This window comes from Camelina sativa, chromosome 4 (assembly GCF_000633955.1).
Source record: "Camelina sativa cultivar DH55 chromosome 4, Cs, whole genome shotgun sequence".
NCBI lineage: Eukaryota > Viridiplantae > Streptophyta > Magnoliopsida > Brassicales > Brassicaceae > Camelina > Camelina sativa.
The window spans coordinates 9007029-9025775 of NC_025688.1; the positions used below are offsets into that span (position 1 = coordinate 9007029).

The 18747-nt window shown below is 36.2% G+C and overlaps 4 protein-coding genes across 8 annotated transcripts in view; 2 read left to right on the forward strand and 2 right to left on the reverse strand.

Annotated features, from left to right (window-relative positions):
* LOC104780134 (probable calcium-binding protein CML30) lies at positions 12017 to 13025 on the forward strand. The gene has a single exon (XM_010504603.2). The coding sequence runs from the start codon at positions 12411 to 12413 to the stop codon at positions 12990 to 12992; it is 582 nt and encodes a 193-aa protein (XP_010502905.1). The 5' UTR covers positions 12017 to 12410; the 3' UTR covers positions 12993 to 13025.
* On the forward strand, positions 13108 to 14923 carry LOC104780135 (putative lipoate-protein ligase A). Of its 4 annotated transcripts, none has more exons than XM_010504604.2 (5): positions 13108 to 13421; positions 13630 to 13847; positions 13946 to 14184; positions 14275 to 14423; positions 14536 to 14923. In XM_010504604.2, exons 2-5 carry the CDS (start codon positions 13669 to 13671, stop codon positions 14749 to 14751), a joined length of 783 nt encoding a protein of 260 aa, XP_010502906.1. In that variant the 5' UTR covers positions 13108 to 13421; positions 13630 to 13668; the 3' UTR covers positions 14752 to 14923. The 4 variants fall into 4 exon arrangements, with proteins under 4 accessions (XP_010502906.1, XP_010502909.1, XP_010502907.1 ...); XM_010504607.2 differs by having other exon boundaries at positions 13633 to 13847; XM_010504605.2 differs by having other exon boundaries at positions 13646 to 13847.
* Positions 15028 to 16623, reverse strand: LOC104780136 (transcription factor WER). Of its 2 annotated transcripts, XM_010504609.1 has the most exons (4): positions 16408 to 16623; positions 16044 to 16319; positions 15664 to 15951; positions 15028 to 15441 (listed from the first exon to the last, which is right to left on the reverse strand). In XM_010504609.1, exons 2-4 carry the CDS (start codon positions 16216 to 16218, stop codon positions 15110 to 15112), a joined length of 795 nt encoding a protein of 264 aa, XP_010502911.1. In that variant the 5' UTR covers positions 16219 to 16319; positions 16408 to 16623; the 3' UTR covers positions 15028 to 15109. The 2 variants fall into 2 exon arrangements, with proteins under 2 accessions (XP_010502911.1, XP_010502910.1); XM_010504608.1 differs by lacking the exon at positions 16408 to 16623 and having other exon boundaries at positions 16044 to 16398.
* LOC104780137 (expansin-A5) overlaps positions 17238 to 18747 on the reverse strand; it is a 2574-nt gene continuing 1064 nt past the window's right edge. Inside the window, exon 3 of the mRNA XM_010504610.1 lies at positions 17238 to 17744. Within this exon, the coding sequence (XP_010502912.1) occupies positions 17435 to 17744 (310 nt within the window). The 3' untranslated portion in view covers positions 17238 to 17434. The remainder of the gene's footprint in view (positions 17745 to 18747) is intronic.

The window sequence follows — 18747 nt, forward strand, 5'->3', positions numbered from 1 at the left end:
CACAACTTAGCTAATCCAATCTCTTGGCAAAAGCTACTCAGACTCAACCACTTCCATACCTAGCTCTCGCTAGAGAAACGTGGTCGAGCAGGCATGACAGACAAGTTCATTCGTGTCAACAAACATCCTAGACAACTAATCTCTTAGGCTAGGAACGTAAGTCTCTGGCACTAGTTGGTCAGACATTTCATCAAACACCTTTTGGGTGCGGAAATGTCTCGAACCTAGTTCCAATTGATCAGAGAGAAACTAGTAATTCTAACTCTAGTCCAGAAGGGAATCATACAATCAAAGCTTAAACACTCTACATCCTAAGATCCTCCACCTAATCTATCCCATCCTCAAGAACTAACACACTACTCAGATCCGAAAATCATAGTCAAGGATGCAAACACAGAAATCATTGAAACAAGCATAATAAGATAGATAAAAATAAGATTAACAACTTTGTAGAAGGAATCAAATGCAAAATCTCAATAAATCTCAACGATATCGGAATACAAGTCTGAGAACGTGTTTTGGATGCTAGGTTAAAAACCTTCTGGGAACGAAAACGAGATTAAAAGATAAGATGTCTCCGCAAAGACTTAACAAAATGTATATATAGTAGTCCAACATGGAAAGCCCTAAAACTTAAAACGACAAGGTAAAGCGTCGGTTCGGTAATCTCCTGAAGCATGTGAAACCAAACGTCTTTCTTCCCGACATGTGCGATCAAGTCCATGTGCGTCGAATGGAATCCAATGTCATCATAGCTCGGATGGAAGGCTGAGGAGCATGGCTTGGACGGATAGCTCGGACGGAACGGAGATGGTGACAATGGCTCGGACGAGACGAAGATGGTGACCATGGCTCGGACGAGAATGAAGATGGTGACAATGGCTCGGACAAAACGGAGATGGTGACCATGGCTCGGACGAAACGCAGATGGTGACCATGGCTCGGACGAGAACGGCTTCCAATGTTTCCTAAATACCTGAAATACTCCAAGATGCACAATGTATGCAAGGATGATGCAAGAGCTACCTAGACGTGCAAAGTGTATAGAAAGAACTAAAAAATGATGCAAACCAATGAGTTATCCTAGCTAAATGCATGATAAAAATAGGCTAAGGAGAGACAAAGTATAGACATATCACCTGATGACGCAAGGTGGACATTCCAGTGAAGGAGTTCTGCAAAGATAAATGGAAGTAACCGCTCCATGAAAACATGGCAGTCATGGCTCTTCATGCCTGAAAACTTTCCATTTTCTATATCAACACAACTAGCTAAGTCTGCTGAATAGCCATCTGGAAATTTAACCGAGTATTTCACACATTCCAATAAGCTTGTTCTGGCTTCGTTTGTCAATGTATAAGGCGGGAAAGGTGCTTTACCCCTACTATCAAGATGTAAGTGTGGCCGAGAACAGAACTTTGCTATATCCAACCTTGAAATGACATAATCTTTTGATTTACCTTTCACACGCATAAGAGTGTACATGATGTTGTCCAAAAAAAATTTCTCTGTATGCATCACATCAATATTATGTTGGAGATTAAGGTCCTTCCAGTACGGTAGCGACCATAAAATGCTTTCCTTGTGCCAGTTATGGTGCTTTCCATATCCATGCATCTTCCTTTCATGACCATTTCCACCGACGTCCTTGGTTCTTGGAGGATTTACAGAATTCAACCGCTCAGAATAAACTTGCTCACCGGTCAAGGACTCTGGTGGATACTCTCTTGTAGTGTATTTTCCCTTCAAGAAGTCTTTTTTATTCCTCCTCAGAGGATGATCAGGAGGAAGAAATCTTCGATGACAATCAAACCAACATGTCTTCCTTCCATTCAGTAGATAAAAAGACATTATATCGTCCATGCAAACTCGACAAGATAATTTACCATGTGTTGTCCATCCAGATAACATGCCATACGCAGGAAAGTCACTTATCGTCCACATCAGCACTGCTTTTAGGTTGAAATTTTGGCCCAAGGACACATCTANACGTGCAAAGTGTATAGAAAGAACTAAAAAATGATGCAAACCAATGAGTTATCCTAGCTAAATGCATGATAAAAATAGGCTAAGGAGAGACAAAGTATAGACATATCACCTGATGACGCAAGGTGGACATTCCAGTGAAGGAGTTCTGCAAAGATAAATGGAAGTAACCGCTCCATGAAAACATGGCAGTCATGGCTCTTCATGCCTGAAAACTTTCCATTTTCTATATCAACACAACTAGCTAAGTCTGCTGAATAGCCATCTGGAAATTTAACCGAGTATTTCACACATTCCAATAAGCTTGTTCTGGCTTCGTTTGTCAATGTATAAGGCGGGAAAGGTGCTTTACCCCTACTATCAAGATGTAAGTGTGGCCGAGAACAGAACTTTGCTATATCCAACCTTGAAATGACATAATCTTTTGATTTACCTTTCACACGCATAAGAGTGTACATGATGTTGTCCAAAAAAAATTTCTCTGTATGCATCACATCAATATTATGTTGGAGATTAAGGTCCTTCCAGTACGGTAGCGACCATAAAATGCTTTCCTTGTGCCAGTTATGGTGCTTTCCATATCCATGCATCTTCCTTTCATGACCATTTCCACCGACGTCCTTGGTTCTTGGAGGATTTACAGAATTCAACCGCTCAGAATAAACTTGCTCACCGGTCAAGGACTCTGGTGGATACTCTCTTGTAGTGTATTTTCCCTTCAAGAAGTCTTTTTTATTCCTCCTCAGAGGATGATCAGGAGGAAGAAATCTTCGATGACAATCAAACCAACATGTCTTCCTTCCATTCAGTAGATAAAAAGACATTATATCGTCCATGCAAACTCGACAAGATAATTTACCATGTGTTGTCCATCCAGATAACATGCCATACGCAGGAAAGTCACTTATCGTCCACATCAGCACTGCTTTTAGGTTGAAATTTTGGCCCAAGGACACATCTAATGCATCGACTCCAGTAGACCACAACTCTTTTAACTCATCAATAAGAGGTTGGAGAAAGACATCAAGACTAGCTCGCGGATGGTTTGGACCAAAATTTAGAATTGTAAGAAACAAGTACTCAGCATCCATGCACATACCAGGGGGTAGATTATATGGCGTCAATATCACTGGCCATAATGAATGGTGACGAGACATCCCAAATGGATTGAACCCATCAGTACACAATCCCAAATACACGTTACGTGGTTCTTCAGCAAATTGAGGATTTTGTTCTTGAAAATACTTCCACTCCGCTGCATCAGACGGATGACTCATTTCTCCCACCTTTGCTTGGTGCTCGGCATGCCATCGCATTGCTGCTGCAGTCTTGTGACTCTGATACATTCTCTTCAGTCTATCACCAATAGGTAAGTACCACATACGACTATATGGTACTTTGGTTCTGCGTCGGTCATTCTTAGGCTTCCATCTTGGTGCATCACAAAACAAACATTTTTCTTCTTTTTTGTCATCTTTCCAGAATAACATACAATTGTTTATACAAACATCAATTGTATGATATTGGAGTCCTAAATTGTACATCAATTTCTCTGTCTCGTAATGAGAACCCGTAGCATGGTTTCCTTCTAGTAAATAATCACTCAACATTTCACATACTGAATCCACTAATTTTTCACTCATATTATAATCTGCCTTATTTTGCATAACTCTAGCAGCTAAAGATAATTGTGAGTGACCTTCACGAAAACCATCATATATTGGATTTTTGCACCTTCTAACAAGTCATAGATTTTTTTTGAATGGTTAAGTACTGGTTCTTCTACACTCTTATAACCCCCATCCAATTGATAGTTATCATCAAAATCGACATTAGAAGGAAATGCATCATTCGCCATATCCATATATCTATCTTCTACTACATTACCCACTTCCTCACTCCCACTAATAAATGTCGGATCAATAGTACTCGTTCCTATATCCATATTAATTTCTTCCCCATGCTTATACCAAACATAATAATCTGGCATAAACCCATAACTAAAAAGATGATTCCAAATTCTAGTCCCTAGAAAACGCTTCCCGTTTTTGCACCTACTACAAGGGCAAAAAACTTACCCCCGTTTTCTTGTGCAAAAGGCTGGATATTTGCAAATTGCATGAACTGCTCTTTCCCGGCTCTAAACTCTTCTGTAAAATTTCCCGTCACCTCATCGATCCTCTTGTACATCCCCTCTCGGAAATTACTATAATTGTAACTTCCTGACATTATTATAAATCTCTTTGATCTCGTTTTTTTTGTGTGTTGCTTTGTGTTTCTGCGAGTGAGAAAAACAATTGGTGAGCTCAGTTTATATAGACATATTTAGCAACTAAAAAGTGACTATATTACGTAGTCACCAAATACAAGTATACCTACTCCGGAATGCTAAGAACGTGTTTTAAACCAACTTTTAGCGACTATTTTGCGACCCGCCGAAAATGTCGCAAAATAGTCGCCAAATTAACGACTACAAAAGCAACTACCGTTTAGTCGCTAATTTAGCGACTATTTTGCGACAAACGTTTGCGACCCGCCGAAATTGTCGCAAAATAGTCGCCGAATGAAAGACTATTCTTATTTCTTCACGTTTTTGTCGCCATTTAGCGACTAACATAACAACTAAAATAATTTGTCGCTAATTAGCGACTAAAGAGTAACTATGTGAGAATAGTCATAAAGCAGTCACAAATTAGTGGGTAATTAGTCACTAAATTTAACGACTACGAATATAGTCGCCGATCGTAGTCGGAAAATCAGTGTTTTCTTTTAGTGACTAAACTATTAAAATCATACATTCAGAAAGCTCCGAACTCATTCCAAAGACCGCATCCCATATAACCACAAACGTCAGATTAGGGTTTATAACATCTTCTCCCTTAAACATAACTCCTCGGCCAATCACATTGACGTTTTCTTGCTAGAGTGATGGAAAATGCTAGGGATAAGACATGTTATCTAACTAGAACAAATCCTTCCGTACATGGCCGAATCATCTACTATGTAACTATATGCTCTGTGGTAATCTTGATCCAAACACAAGTGTCCATCCGACCTTTTTGAAAGAATAACTTCATCAGTTGGGTGGGTCTATTCCGTTCCAAATAAATTGTCTATTTGTTTTATATAATAAAAATTGTATATTTGTTCTCATATAAAATTTGGTATGCTAGAAATTAAATTAGCCAATAGAATATACTAAATATTTTTTTTTTATGTTATAACAATGTAATTATATATACATATAATATATTTTCGTGTTTTATTTGCATTTAAATTGGTAACTAAGAAGAAGCAGATTGACATTGTATTCGATATTCAAAGCACCACATGTATTGCCCCAGCAGGCCGGCATACAATCAAAATTCCATAAATATATACTACACATGACTAATTTTGCAAATCGTTTTCTTCTGTCGTTTCTGGTGTCCTTTTTTTTATTTTCTATTCTTTCTGTCGTTTCTAGTGTTATGGATAGAAAATGTCTTTTGTTAATAAATATAAATTTTAATTTTTTTTCAGGGGTTTTAATTAATCAGGGGTTTTTTCTTTTATTTAAATTCATGATGTTGGGTATAGGGTTTATGGTTTACATGAGTTTGAGTTATAATTTTTTTTCGAGTTTTTATTTGGTAATAGTTTTACTATTACGTGTGAGTTGTTTGGAACGCTCATATTTTTAGGTAAATTTCTTTTTAGTCTAATTTGTAGACTGTTTGAAATTAGGACAATTATTTATGGAGATTGCAGGATTTGCATCCATGCGATGTTGTTATTCCCTTTTACCAAAGACCAAGACGAGCTGATGTTTCACCTCTATTTTCATGATTAAAGTTTATGCCCAGAGGAGTTTGTTGACATGATTTCTCCATCCTTGACAAGTGTCCATGACATACGTGTTTCATTTTATGATTGCAAAGTTTCCGTTTTCGTACCACGTTTGTCTTGCGGGGGAGTATTGGTATATAGCCGAAATTCCATGTTAGGATTTGTTTATGTCGGTTATTATAAATCCTAATATTGTTGTAACCTTTAAGACCTAGTGTTATATAAACCCTTGTATCATTGATTAAGAAAGACAAGACAATAATGAAGACTTTTCCCCAAAATTCTTCTATAGTTTGTATATGGTATCAGAGCAGGTTACTTGTTGGGCCATCCCGGGATGTTGTTCTCACATATATCCACGCTTCAGATGGTCATGCATGAGCGTTAGGGGGGGTGTTAGTCTAAAATATCCCACATTGGAAAGATGTGAAAGGATTTAAGTAATATATAAAGGGTTAAGGCCTCTCCACTCATTGCCAGTTGGTTTTGAGTTGGAAGCCCATAATTGTCAAATATTTTGAATATCTAGCAATCTCAAATTTAACATGGTATCAGAGCGCAAGGTTTAAGTTCTGGTGGACCTAGAAAAGTGGATACAGACATGCCTCTTGTTAACCCAAGTAATGGGGGTCCAAGAAGGGGTTTATTTTCAGTCCAAGTGGGATCGGTTCGAGATGGAGTTAACATCTCGAGAAGTCGTGTTAATATCCTACATGTGGTCATTGATTTGAAGGGGAGATTATTGAGATACAATCCAAGTTCCACATCTGAAGCTTGAAAAAATTATCATTAATATATAAATGGTTAGGGTCAATCTACTAATTGTCAATTGATTTTGAGTTGGAAACTATAACAAACCCTAATTGAACGAAACACTTTTTAATTTCCATTCATTTCTTTCACCAAAAAAAAAAAAGAATCCATGGAGAATTATAAAGAGACCTATGGAGTCCCTATCTTCGTGTCTACAACGACGAAGAGCGAGACATGACAAATCTACATGCAGCCATGGAGGAATGTGTAGCTGGCTTTAAACGTGATCTTCATGAAGAGATGACCAAGTTGAAGTTGAGTCTTAAAGATCACTTTCAACACTTGGAAACCTCAATTAATCGGCTCAGAGAAGCATTTAAAAGTGTTCGAGAAGGATTTGAGGCATATCAAGTGGGACATGGTCACATATTGGAGAAGGCAAGGGCTCGTACTAAGCAAGCCACTGGGAAATCATCAACTGGAGTTAAAGCTCAGAAGAAGAAAGATGCCACCAACACGAAGAAATTTATGCCAACCACCAGAGGAAATAAGAAGCCTCACCGTCACCATCTTAGAACAGTTGTTCTCTAAGAGACTTGTAACTACCAGAGAAGTACATAGTTGTTGATGTGTAAACTTCCTTTCCGACGTCTCGTTCATGACCGTGGAAGGCAGCAACTTTCTCCTTTGTTCACCTCTCCTTCTACCCCTTCTTTGTCTTTCCATCCCTCTCATATGTGCCGTCGAGATCTTCAGCCGCCTCCTCAGCAGGATTGTGACGTCTCCACCCCCTTTCACACCAGTCCTCAAACAACATGTTGGTTCGATCATTTTTACACCCAGTTTTCTTTCACCAATGCGTGAGCCATGCCGTAGTCGATATTTCCATGCTTCTAACAAAAGCTGCTCGAGTTTGGCGTCAGTGGTTTCACTCACAAAAACTTCAACTTTGGGGACAAAGTTCTTTTGGACGGTGGAGTATTGATGAGACGCAAATGTGATGAAAAATATGATGTGGCCAAGACTCTAGTTAGTTTAGTTAATTAGTGGGAATGAATGTGTTTCCTTACCCACGTATCACGTTCTTAGTAGGTAGTTTATTTCTTGTGTACTTAAAGCATCATCCATTATAGAATCGGATATGAAGAAAATATTGTTAAGAGACTTGTGTTCTTGTGTTGTTCTTATGAACAATTCTCTTTGACTTTGAAGAGGGAGCATTCTATCATCAGTCGAGGAGGAGGAGGTGTTAGAGAAGAAGGGAAAAAGTATAAAAAAGAGACAGTTGGAGTTCGGTTTTTGAGAGCAAGTTTAAATCCAACTAAGCAACTAAGCCCATATCAAAAGGAGAAAATTAAAGAGACAGTTTTGAGTTGCGGTTTTTAGAGTGAATTTTCCAATTATATATCTACGCAACTGAGACCATATATCAAGAGAAAATATATTCTTGCAATTTGGAGTTTTGAGACGGAATTTTGAACCATATCTGAGAAACTGAGACCATATCAATAATGGTTATAGATATCTAGCTCATATATATAGTCATATAATAATCGAAGTTAAGGCCTACTACGGTTAAAACAAAGAAATTATATCATACTGAAAGTCACAGAGAAGACCACCTCCATTGGTGAAGTAATAGAGGGGTTGGGTCTTTAAAAAAAAATCATAAAAAGAAATTGATAAAAAGGAAAATTATATTACACAACCAGCGTAAAACATTATTGAAATAATTATCATTATATAAATTAAGTAGATTTCCAGTCAAATTATGATAAAAATAAATGTCGTACATTCAAAGAAAAAAGTCTTCAGTACTACATATGTATTCCAGTCTTGCTCTCGAGTTTTCATTTAATTAGATATCATGTTTGAATTCTAAAAATATACAAAAAGTCTAGATTACTTAACACAATTATATATCCAACCAATAAAACATACAAAATATTTGTAAGTTAACAATAAATAAACAAGTTAAACCGACCAAACTTTCCTCCAAATAAGACCAAAACAACTCCTAACAATTCCAACAATGTTAAAAGTGTTATGAAATAAGTGTGATTATCCATCACCACATGTGTCTTCAATTTTAATGACACATATCCCTTAGCTTGGTGTAACACTTGTTCACCACTTGTCTTTCATATTTGTACACTTGTCTTTGTTACCTTGTGTAGTGCATGAGTCATCATAGTCTTATCACTAGTATATATAGAAGTTATGTATGTGAGAAGAAGGTGAGAGAGATATAGACATAATAATAAGAAGAGAACAGAAGTCTTATTATCTCTCTAAGTTTTCTATCTAGTTTCCCTCTAACTTCTCTCTAAAGTCCATACAATCATTCTCTAGATCTCTTCTCTTTTGATCATTCTCATAATAAACATCTTCTTACCTCCAAGCTTATAATATAGTTCATAAACATAATTGAAATCGGTATGTTGTTGATTCTAAAGTGGGATTCAGTACGAGACGAATGAACTCTAAGAGTTATCATCTAGAGGGGGAGAATTAAAGGAATCCCACATCGACAATAAGTCGATAAACTTTTGTGAATTTGACACCCAGAGCGATATAACTTTGGTGAAGTCATATCCTTTAGTTTATCACATATATATGTCGCATGTGATAAAGTGGAACATATGTGATGTTCAACTTGAAATGAGCTATGATGAATCATTTATAGTGCAACTCCAAGAAATTGCAAAACGGTTCTTGGTGATTTAATATCCATGTTAAAACATTGAACATGCAGTTTTGCATGTAGTCAATATTATATATGAGACCAACAATTTATAAAGAAATATTTCTTCCATGTTATATATTCATGGTTGGAAATTAATTATTTCTTATTTTGAATCTTTTGGGTGTGTGATATATATTGTAAATGCTCCTCCACACCACATAAAAATATCATCTATAGAGGATGAAATATATAGATGCGGGAGATGAGTCTCCGCTCTAATAATAAAAAGCCATCTTATAAGAGATGCGCCTATTGCAAGATTTGCATATCATCAAGTTGGATGATAAAATTCTTCTTCATTATGGGAGAATCATTGAATAGTTTGAATCTTTGAACAAATGAATACAATGATGATGAACTTGAAAGTTCAAAAGTTCAACAGATCACTATTCAAAACATATATTGCAAATCAAATGCAATAAGCTGATGGATGAGATTTCATATAATTATTGATCCTCACATAAATGAATATGAACTTGTAGTTCTCAGAAATCTCACATCCCAGCTAAAAATGCTCCAATAAAAATATGTCTCTGGCAGATGACATACTAAGTCTATGACACATAAGAAACGTGATAGACTATTTTGGTTCATAAGTTAAATAAAATCCTCGAAAAGAAAAAGGAGCAAATTAAAAAGAGGATTATACTCTCAAAAGAGTAGCAAATGAACTCTTAAAGAGAAGTAGATATACTCTTTAAGAAGAGCAAACAGACTCCCAGAGAGGAGCACAAAGACTCCTAAAGAGGAGCAAGATACTTCTCAAGATGAGTAGATAAATCGATTGATATGGTTAATAACGAAATCAGGTACATGTATAAAATCGTTTATATAATGATTAAAGATATCTCGATTAACCATGTCATTACGGGAAATATGGAACCAACTACATAATGTCGACAATAAAAATATTGCGCAATGTGATTAATGAGGATCATAAATCTCCGCTCGGTAAGTGTATAGAGATATATATTGGCCAATAAAGAGGTATTCAAGTTTATATTAAACTCGTATGAAAGACGAGTGATTTTTGGATTAGTGGTCCAAGCATCAAAAGGGTATAACAATATATAACAAAATGGTGTGTTGCACCATATTTTGTTAAAATACCCTATATCAATCGAAATTGATGTTATATGATGACTTGAAATATGCCTCATGGGATGCTTGAAAAGCTTATCCCGAAAGATATATGATGTCATGATTATGTTCTCGAGAACTCGTTGATGATCATCAAAACCCTTAAAGGGTTATTTTGAATAAAAGATCTTGTAAACATCTTTCAAAATAGATGTTATACCAATCACTTCTAAAGGAAGTCATATATATATATATATATAGTCATATAAGATCATATAGAAATGCTGACGATCATTTATATATCTTATGAATTGTGCATAACATTTTCTACTAACCTCTTTACAGCATATAAATCATTCTCTATGAGTAGATTTTGAGATGAGTTAAAACGTATCTTCTATTGCAAAGGTATGATTAACTTGGGCTTATTATATTTTAGAAACCTCGAGTTTGGTTTAGTTGTTTTTACAGATGGAAAATTTATATTGGATCTATATAAAGATATATAGCAAAACAACAACTTCGTGAAGTTTTAGTGACAGACTTTGAGCGTTAGTTATTCAAGTCATGCCAAAATAATTGTGCTTCATATACCATATCGAGAATCCATAATGGCTCAGATGATGCCCGAACGTCAACCAATAGTTACATACCTAAGACTGGAGCCTCATAACCTGTTGGCGAAGAACTTCAAACTGAGTGTTCGATCAACATCAATTAGTTAATGCTTGTTTAGACCCATTCACAAGAAGCAACAGAAAGGCAACAACTCTGTTTGAAGACTATGTTGCATATGTCCTCCAAATCAAAGGAAGCTACACCAAGAATGACAAGACAAGACATATTCCTCTCTTACACTCGAGACTTCGAGAAGAATAAGGAAGTTGATAGCCAGTCCATCAACTCAAGTAACAATGTAGCAGAGTTATTTACAAAGGTGATTCTGAATACCTCATTCAGAATGCATCTTCAGAGATCAAAATGCATCGTTTGAAGATAATACGTCCAGGGGAAGAATATGATGATTCGCGTGGCTGCACTCTTTTTCCCTTATCATGGTTTTTATCCCACTGGGTTTTTCCATGGTAAGGTTTTTAACGAGGCAACAAATAACACGCAAAAGATCGACCGCGATGGAGAATGTCAATGAAGAAGGGGGAGATTGCATCACTATTCATTGGAAACTACAAAGCATGTTAACAAAGGCCCTTTCTACTTCAACATTCAGAAAGCATATTCACAATATTTGAATGCATCATCTACAAGGTCTTTGAAGTCTTTTCAAGGGGGAGCTTATGTCATTGTACTCTTTTTCCCTCGTCATGGTTTAGATCCTAAAGGGTTTTTCCGTGACAAGGTTTTTAATGAGGCGGTGCATAGCTCATTATTGGTGATGGATACTCAAGGGGGAGTGTTATGAAATAAGTGTGATTATCCATCACCACATGTGTCTTCCATCTTAATGACACATATCCCTTAGTTTGGTGTAACACTTGTTCACCACTTGTCCTTCATATTTGTACACTTGTCTTTGTTACCTTGTGTAGTGCATGAGTCATCATAGTTTTATCAATAGTATATATAGAAGTTATGTATGTGAGAAGAAGGTGAGAGAGATGTAGACATAATAATAAGAAGAGAAAAGAAGTCTTATTATCTCTCTAAGTTTTCTATCTAGTTTCCCTCTAAAGTCCATACAATCATTCTCTAGATCTCTTCTCTTTTGATCCTTCTCATAATAAACATCTTATTACCTCCAAGCTTATCATATAGTTCATAACAAAAAGGAAACTAAAAGAAACTTCCTATTTTCTATTTCCTATTCAAACGCGGACTTTGTCTTTGTCTCTGCTCGCCCTATACCACTTTCCTCGAACCAACACTTGAAAAACTCAATCTTGTATGTATATATATCTTAACATACACACACAGCTTCTATATCTCCTCTAAGAAGCTTTTCTAATAACTTTTTTTTTGTGATTCCTTTCATTCATTGATATATCTAAGTAACGTAACCATGGAGTCGAAGAGTTTCTTGTCAGGATACAAACGATCGTCTTCTGTTCCTTTGTTTGCTCTGTTCAACTTGTTCCTAATAAGTTTCTGCAGATGGGTTTCTTCTACTCGCATCTCTTTATCCAGATTTGTCCCTCTTCTTCAACATTATCATCAAAGTAGTATCGACAAAAACAGCAACAAAGATCAACAAGAGAGTTTGATGATCAAAGAAAAAGATGGTGATGGTGGTGATCTATGTAAAGAAGATGCAGAGATGGTTATGACAAGTTTAGGACTTTTCCCTGACAAAGACAGCGATGATCAGCTTCAAGAACGGTACAGTGCCAAGCAAGTTTCGAGTTTGTTCGAAGAGAAAGAAGCGAGTTTAGAAGAAGTAAAGCAAGCTTTCGATGTATTTGATGAAAACAGAGATTGGTTTATCGATGCTACAGAGTTGCAAAGAGTTTTAACAATCTTAGGTTTCAAAGAAGGGTTTAACTTAGAGAACTGTTTGGTAATGATTAGGTCATTAGATGGAAACAAAGACGGAAGAATCGATTTTAATGACTTTGTTAAATTCATGGAGAATAGCTTCTATTAAGATCTAATAATGACATTTATTCTTTTATTATTATTACTATTCTTGTGATGAGATTGTGAATGTTAAAACATGTTTAGTGAAAAATACATCTCTTTCCGGCATTTAATCGAACAGTTTCCAGGCACCATAGTGTTTTCGTGTGTTCTACGCCGAGATTAATCAGATAATTATAAGTCTCTAGCCATAGATGCTTGTTTCCTAAACTGGGTATGTAATATATTCATAAATCCAGAACGTAAAAAAAAAAAAAACACATCGCATTGCGGCATTTAATCAAACACCTTGCGCGCATATACTTTTTTTTTCCGCATTATAATATAAAAAAGCTTCTAGTCAAGCTAGAGGCTTCGCCAGCTGTAATCAGAGTCCTCCCGTTTCATTGAAGTCGGCGATCGCCGACCAACGTCCGTCACCTGAATACGAATTCAGGTAAGCTTCCCTTGTTATTGGAATCGAGATTTGATAACCCTCAATCGAAATTAGATACCTTTCTTCAATCTTCATTAAAATTCAAATCCGACCAAAAGATTCGAAATTTTCGAGATTTGTCTGCTTTTAATGTCATGGGTCTTTGTGGGTTTTTGAAAGAAACTATATAGTCTCTGTTTTTGATGATGGCTCTTGTCTTGTATCATAGAAGCTTCTCTTCTCAGGTTAAAGCTTGAAAAGGGCTAAGATGAGTTTAAGTAGAGCTAAGGATTTGGGGCTTCCGTTGATGAATCTTGTTAGACTTAAAGGTATACCAATCTTGGAGCAACTGCATTTGGAAGAAAGGCTGCTTAGAACATCTTCTCATAATTGGTGCATTGTTAATGATGGAACCAATGTCCCTACCATTGTCATGGGAATGTCAGGGTAAAAAACTCTTAACTGTTTCCATCTTTCCTCGATTCTAAATCGAAATCATTGCGAAAAAATGTATAACTTTTTGAGCAATGTTGTCGTTGTTACAGGAAACCTGCTCAGCTTCTTGAGCTTGGACCTGTTATGGAAGATCGAGTACCGGTTATTAAAAGGTTTACAGGAGGAGGAACTGTGATTGTGGATAAGAGTACTCTGTTTGTGAGTTTGATTTGTAACAAGGATGATGTTCCAAATGTCCAGCCTTATCCTCGTTCTGTCATGGCCTGGAGCGGTTCGTTGTATGGTGAAGTGTTTAAGGGTATTAATGGTTTCCAACTACGTGAGAATGGTGTGTGGCTAAAGCTCAACTCTTTTTGATTTCTTGTTTAGTTACTCTTAGTGAAAAGGTTTAATGTTTCTTGTATTTCGGATATTTCAGATTATGTTTTTGGTGATCGTAAATTTGGTGGGAATGCTCAATCAATTATAAGGAATAGATGGATACACCATACATCATTTCTATGGGACTACAATGTGAGAAACATGGGTTACCTCAAGCTACCTTCGAGAGTGCCACAGTACCGGTTGGTATGATCCTGAATCTATCTTGATCTAAATGTCTTCAATTTGATTACTTGATCCAAAACTCTTTTATTCATGGAAGTTAGTTATGTATTCCAACGGTTTTGGTACATTGCAGGAAAGAGATCACACAGATTTCGTGTGTAGAATGAAGGATTACATTGAAAGATCTGATTTTGTTGAGAAGACAATAAAGGCTGTTGGAAACCAATTCACATTGAAGCAAGTGAACCTTAAGGATATAGATTCCTACACAGAAGCAGAAAATAATTTGAAGACCACGAGGCTGCTTACATTGGAAGAACTCGAAAAAGCAATGGCTGACACCAGTTAGAATGCATGACAGTATTGCTCATGCTAGTTAAGTTTTACTCATATGGAATGCAAAACTGCTATAGATTTTTTTTGGTCATTGATTCTTTACCTTGGGTTAGAACCATTACTTTTGTCTCCATTCATGGCCTAACTCAGAATTCTTAAAGATAAATATGTGCTGGTGTTTAATTTTTGTAATATTGTTTTGAGAGTTTGAATCAGAAATTCGATAAATAATAGCACTTGGATAAAGATAATAAAGACATAACTTGATTTCGTAGTTTGTCATGTTAATGGCTAACAAAAGACAGTGACATTGATAATAATGACAGGAGTAATCAAGTTCTTGATTAGTTCCCACTCTACATGTTGGAGCTTTAGTGGCCTACTCCTAGGAAATCTATAAATGCTGGAGGTTTAGTGGTCTCAATATATCTGGTCACCATTGTATGTTCTGCAGTTGATGATGATGGCAGTGATAATGACGAAGATGATGATGATGATGATGATGGTTCCTGGATGGAAACATGCAGTGTCAGTGCCAAGGAATCTGCAGGGAAGGTTGAGTAGTGATGATGTGGACCCTGCATCGGCATGCGTGAAGAACAATATTCTTCTTGGAGATACTGAGCTTTCAGGTTAGTAGTTCCCTCTTTTAGCATTTCCCAGCTGTACTTTTTCAGATTTATATCTTCATCATCGACATTACCTGTAGAACACACAGAAACATGAAACTTAGAACTCACCAACATCAGAGAATCTCCCTAAAACTTGCAAGCTGGTTAATTTTGAGCCCAATTTACATGTTACCATAAGTTCAATGCTCTTGAGTGCTAAATATCAAGAGATTTAGCATAATGACTTGACTCTAGTAACAGATCAAACTCAATGTATATGTATCAAGAACTAGATAGGGTAAGAAGACACAAACCAGGAGAAAGATTGAAGATTTTGTGATCTGTGTTTGGTTTATGAGTAGACCCATTGAATCTTTGGACGTAAGAACTTGATTGCTGCCTCATCTTTCTTGCCATAAGTACATGCCAGTGATTCTTTAAGGCATTGTCTGTTCTTCCAGTAAAAAGCTTTGCAATCATTGCCCATTTGTTACCAAATGCTCTGTGAGCTGCAAGTAGTCTCTCTTCTTCCTCAACACTGAAAGCTCTCTTGTTAATCCTCGGATCTAACTGGTTGAACCACCTCAATCTGCAACTCTTGCCTTGAAACAAACCCAAATAACCAAGAACATTGTAAGTTTCACATTTTTCAGGAATTAGCAGAGGAAAAGATTGATTTCAACATTTTGTTTACCTGTTCTTCCTTGCATATTCTCTGCAATGTGGTTCCAGTTTTGAGGACCGTTAACTGCAACAAGCTCCATAAGCTGAGTATCCTCAGAGATCCTCCAATGCCCTCTACTACAAACCCTAGAACCGCTCTGTTTCTTCTTCTTCTTCTTCAAATCATCATCACTCTTCTTCTGCATCCTTCCTTTATTGCACAACTCTTCTACCACGGATTCAGACACTGCATTGTTTTCTCCAAACCCATTAAATGTACCTCTGAACTTGAGACCAAAAGGGTACTCTTGGAAACATGAAAAATCCATCTTCTTGTTAGTCTCTCCTTACAACCAATGTCTCATATATACACACAAGAGAGACACATAACATACATATAAGAGAGGGAGGCATGTGATGTTTGGATTCGGTGATGGCTATGTTATCGTAAGTAATCTTTTTCATTACCAAAATTGGAAACCTGAAGACAGAGAAGAACAGGTGTGAGGAGAGAGAGAATGATCGGAAATAGAAAGAAACCCCACGCATACATCTTTCATGGTTGCTCTGTTAAGAAACAGTTTCAGTTCTCTGACATCATTTTTTTTCTTTTCTTTAAACTTGGTTTGAAATATTTGTCACCTTTATCTTATATTCTTCTCCCCACGCTTTACCATCCTCTCTAAAATATACCATTTCCTTGTATATGTATAAATGTAGGTATATAAGACCAAAAATATGTATACCCATTTCTAGATGCATACCTTTATATATAAGATAAATAATTGTTGGCTACGCAAAACTAAGACATATTAAGCTCATAGTGGCATATAAGCAAACATATTTAAGATAAAGAAAGCATAATGTTGTTCTTCAAGGTTTTTTTGGTCCAATGGTTTTAAGTCTTTTAAAAAAATATGTATATCAAAGTCAAGGATATGGCTTATATAAGACTAACCATTTTGATCAAACCATACCAATTAAATTTTTTAGTTGGGGGTTTATTGTAGACTGGTTCGTTGGACCGCAAGTACAAGAAGAGATAGACCATACATGGACCTATTTTTATTAGAGATCTTGCTAGGGTCGAGCCAAGCTGGATCTGTCACACATATCAATTTTTTTTCTTTGTAGAACTAGTGGTTTTAATTTTCTTTTTCCTAGTCAAGAAGAAGAATTAGTTGGCAGAAGAAAAAAAATTCCATGTTTCCATAACACAAATTAATTAAAGCAAATACATAACATCACTTTCATTTTCTTATATTATAACACGAGAATTTATCTCTCTTTTCTCTCGTTCCCACACATATTCGCTACATATCACTATCAGTCCCAATCTCAATTGGTTACCAAAAAAGAGTCCCCAACTTGGAACCGTAAAAAAAAACATTACATAACCAAACCGAACTGGTTAATGTATAATTAATAACGAAACTGCCCTCCGGTGTAGGTCTGGCCAAAGGACCAACTGGAAGGTGCAACATTGTACGAGACGACACTTCGACGATCACTTGTGGTGACAACAAACGACAGACTTTGACCATTGAGGTAAGAGTTGCTTTGCCAATTTTGTCCCCAGTTTCTTGACATTAATTGCCATCTTGTCCTCGACCCTTTCATCGAGACCGAGTGTACGTCCCCGGCTCCACCCACGTTTGTGACCAGCACCAAGTTAAAGTATGAATGGCCGTTGATCGCGAACCTTATCCCACCACTTCTCTTGCACCGAACCCTATTAATATTTCAACAAAGATTCATAAGTTCACGGGAAAGCTCTCACCACTAGGAGTCTAGGAGGTTCGGTATGTCACTATTATTCAGTTTTGGGTCTATTTAATAATACCCTACATATATTTCTACCACATGTATCAACTGGTCCAAAAGTATTAAATGTGTAATTTATATATAGGACCAAAAGCTGATTATAAATGTTTCAATATACGTGTTTTTTGTGGGTTTGCAACATATGTTCTATGAAAAGTCATAAACAATAATTAAAAAAGGTAAGAAGAAATATTACAACTTTGCCGTCATTAGTCTATAAAAGTACTACAAGAAAAATGATGAAAAGAAAAAAAAATAATAATAAAACAAGACAAAACCAGTTAAGAATTAAGACAAAAGTCTTACGTATAGAGAAGTCCATATGTTTCTAAATAAGTACACAACTTTAATCTTAGTCTTGCCTTAACGATTAGTTTCATTTCAAATATTCGACTAGTAAATTTGACTATATATATCTCTAAGTCAAAAAGGAGATCTACCTAAAAAGTGTAAGCAAATTTCAAAGATACGATTTATATTTCTTAATAAATGTTTATTTTTCTTTAGATAACGGTTCTAAACAAATGTTCAATGTGTAATATTCATAAACCACTACACGTATAATTCAGTTCTGTACATGAACATTAAATTGTGAGGGGTTAAATAGAATTAGTACCTTCTGTACATAACAGGAATTATANGACACATCATCCACATACCTAAACCTAAACTTTTAACCTTAACCCCTAAATCCTACACCTTGAACCTTAGACAATACAACTTGAACTCAAAACATAGACATTGAATCTATATACCATCTAAAGTCTAAACCCTAAACTATGGTGATGTTTGAACATGCAACAAACTTGTCAATAAATTTCATCTAGATTGCTTGTCCACGTGGTCAGAGTTTGGTAGATAGGCTTAGAGATTAATAATGACCATGTTTGTTGTGTAGTATGCTTCTAGTG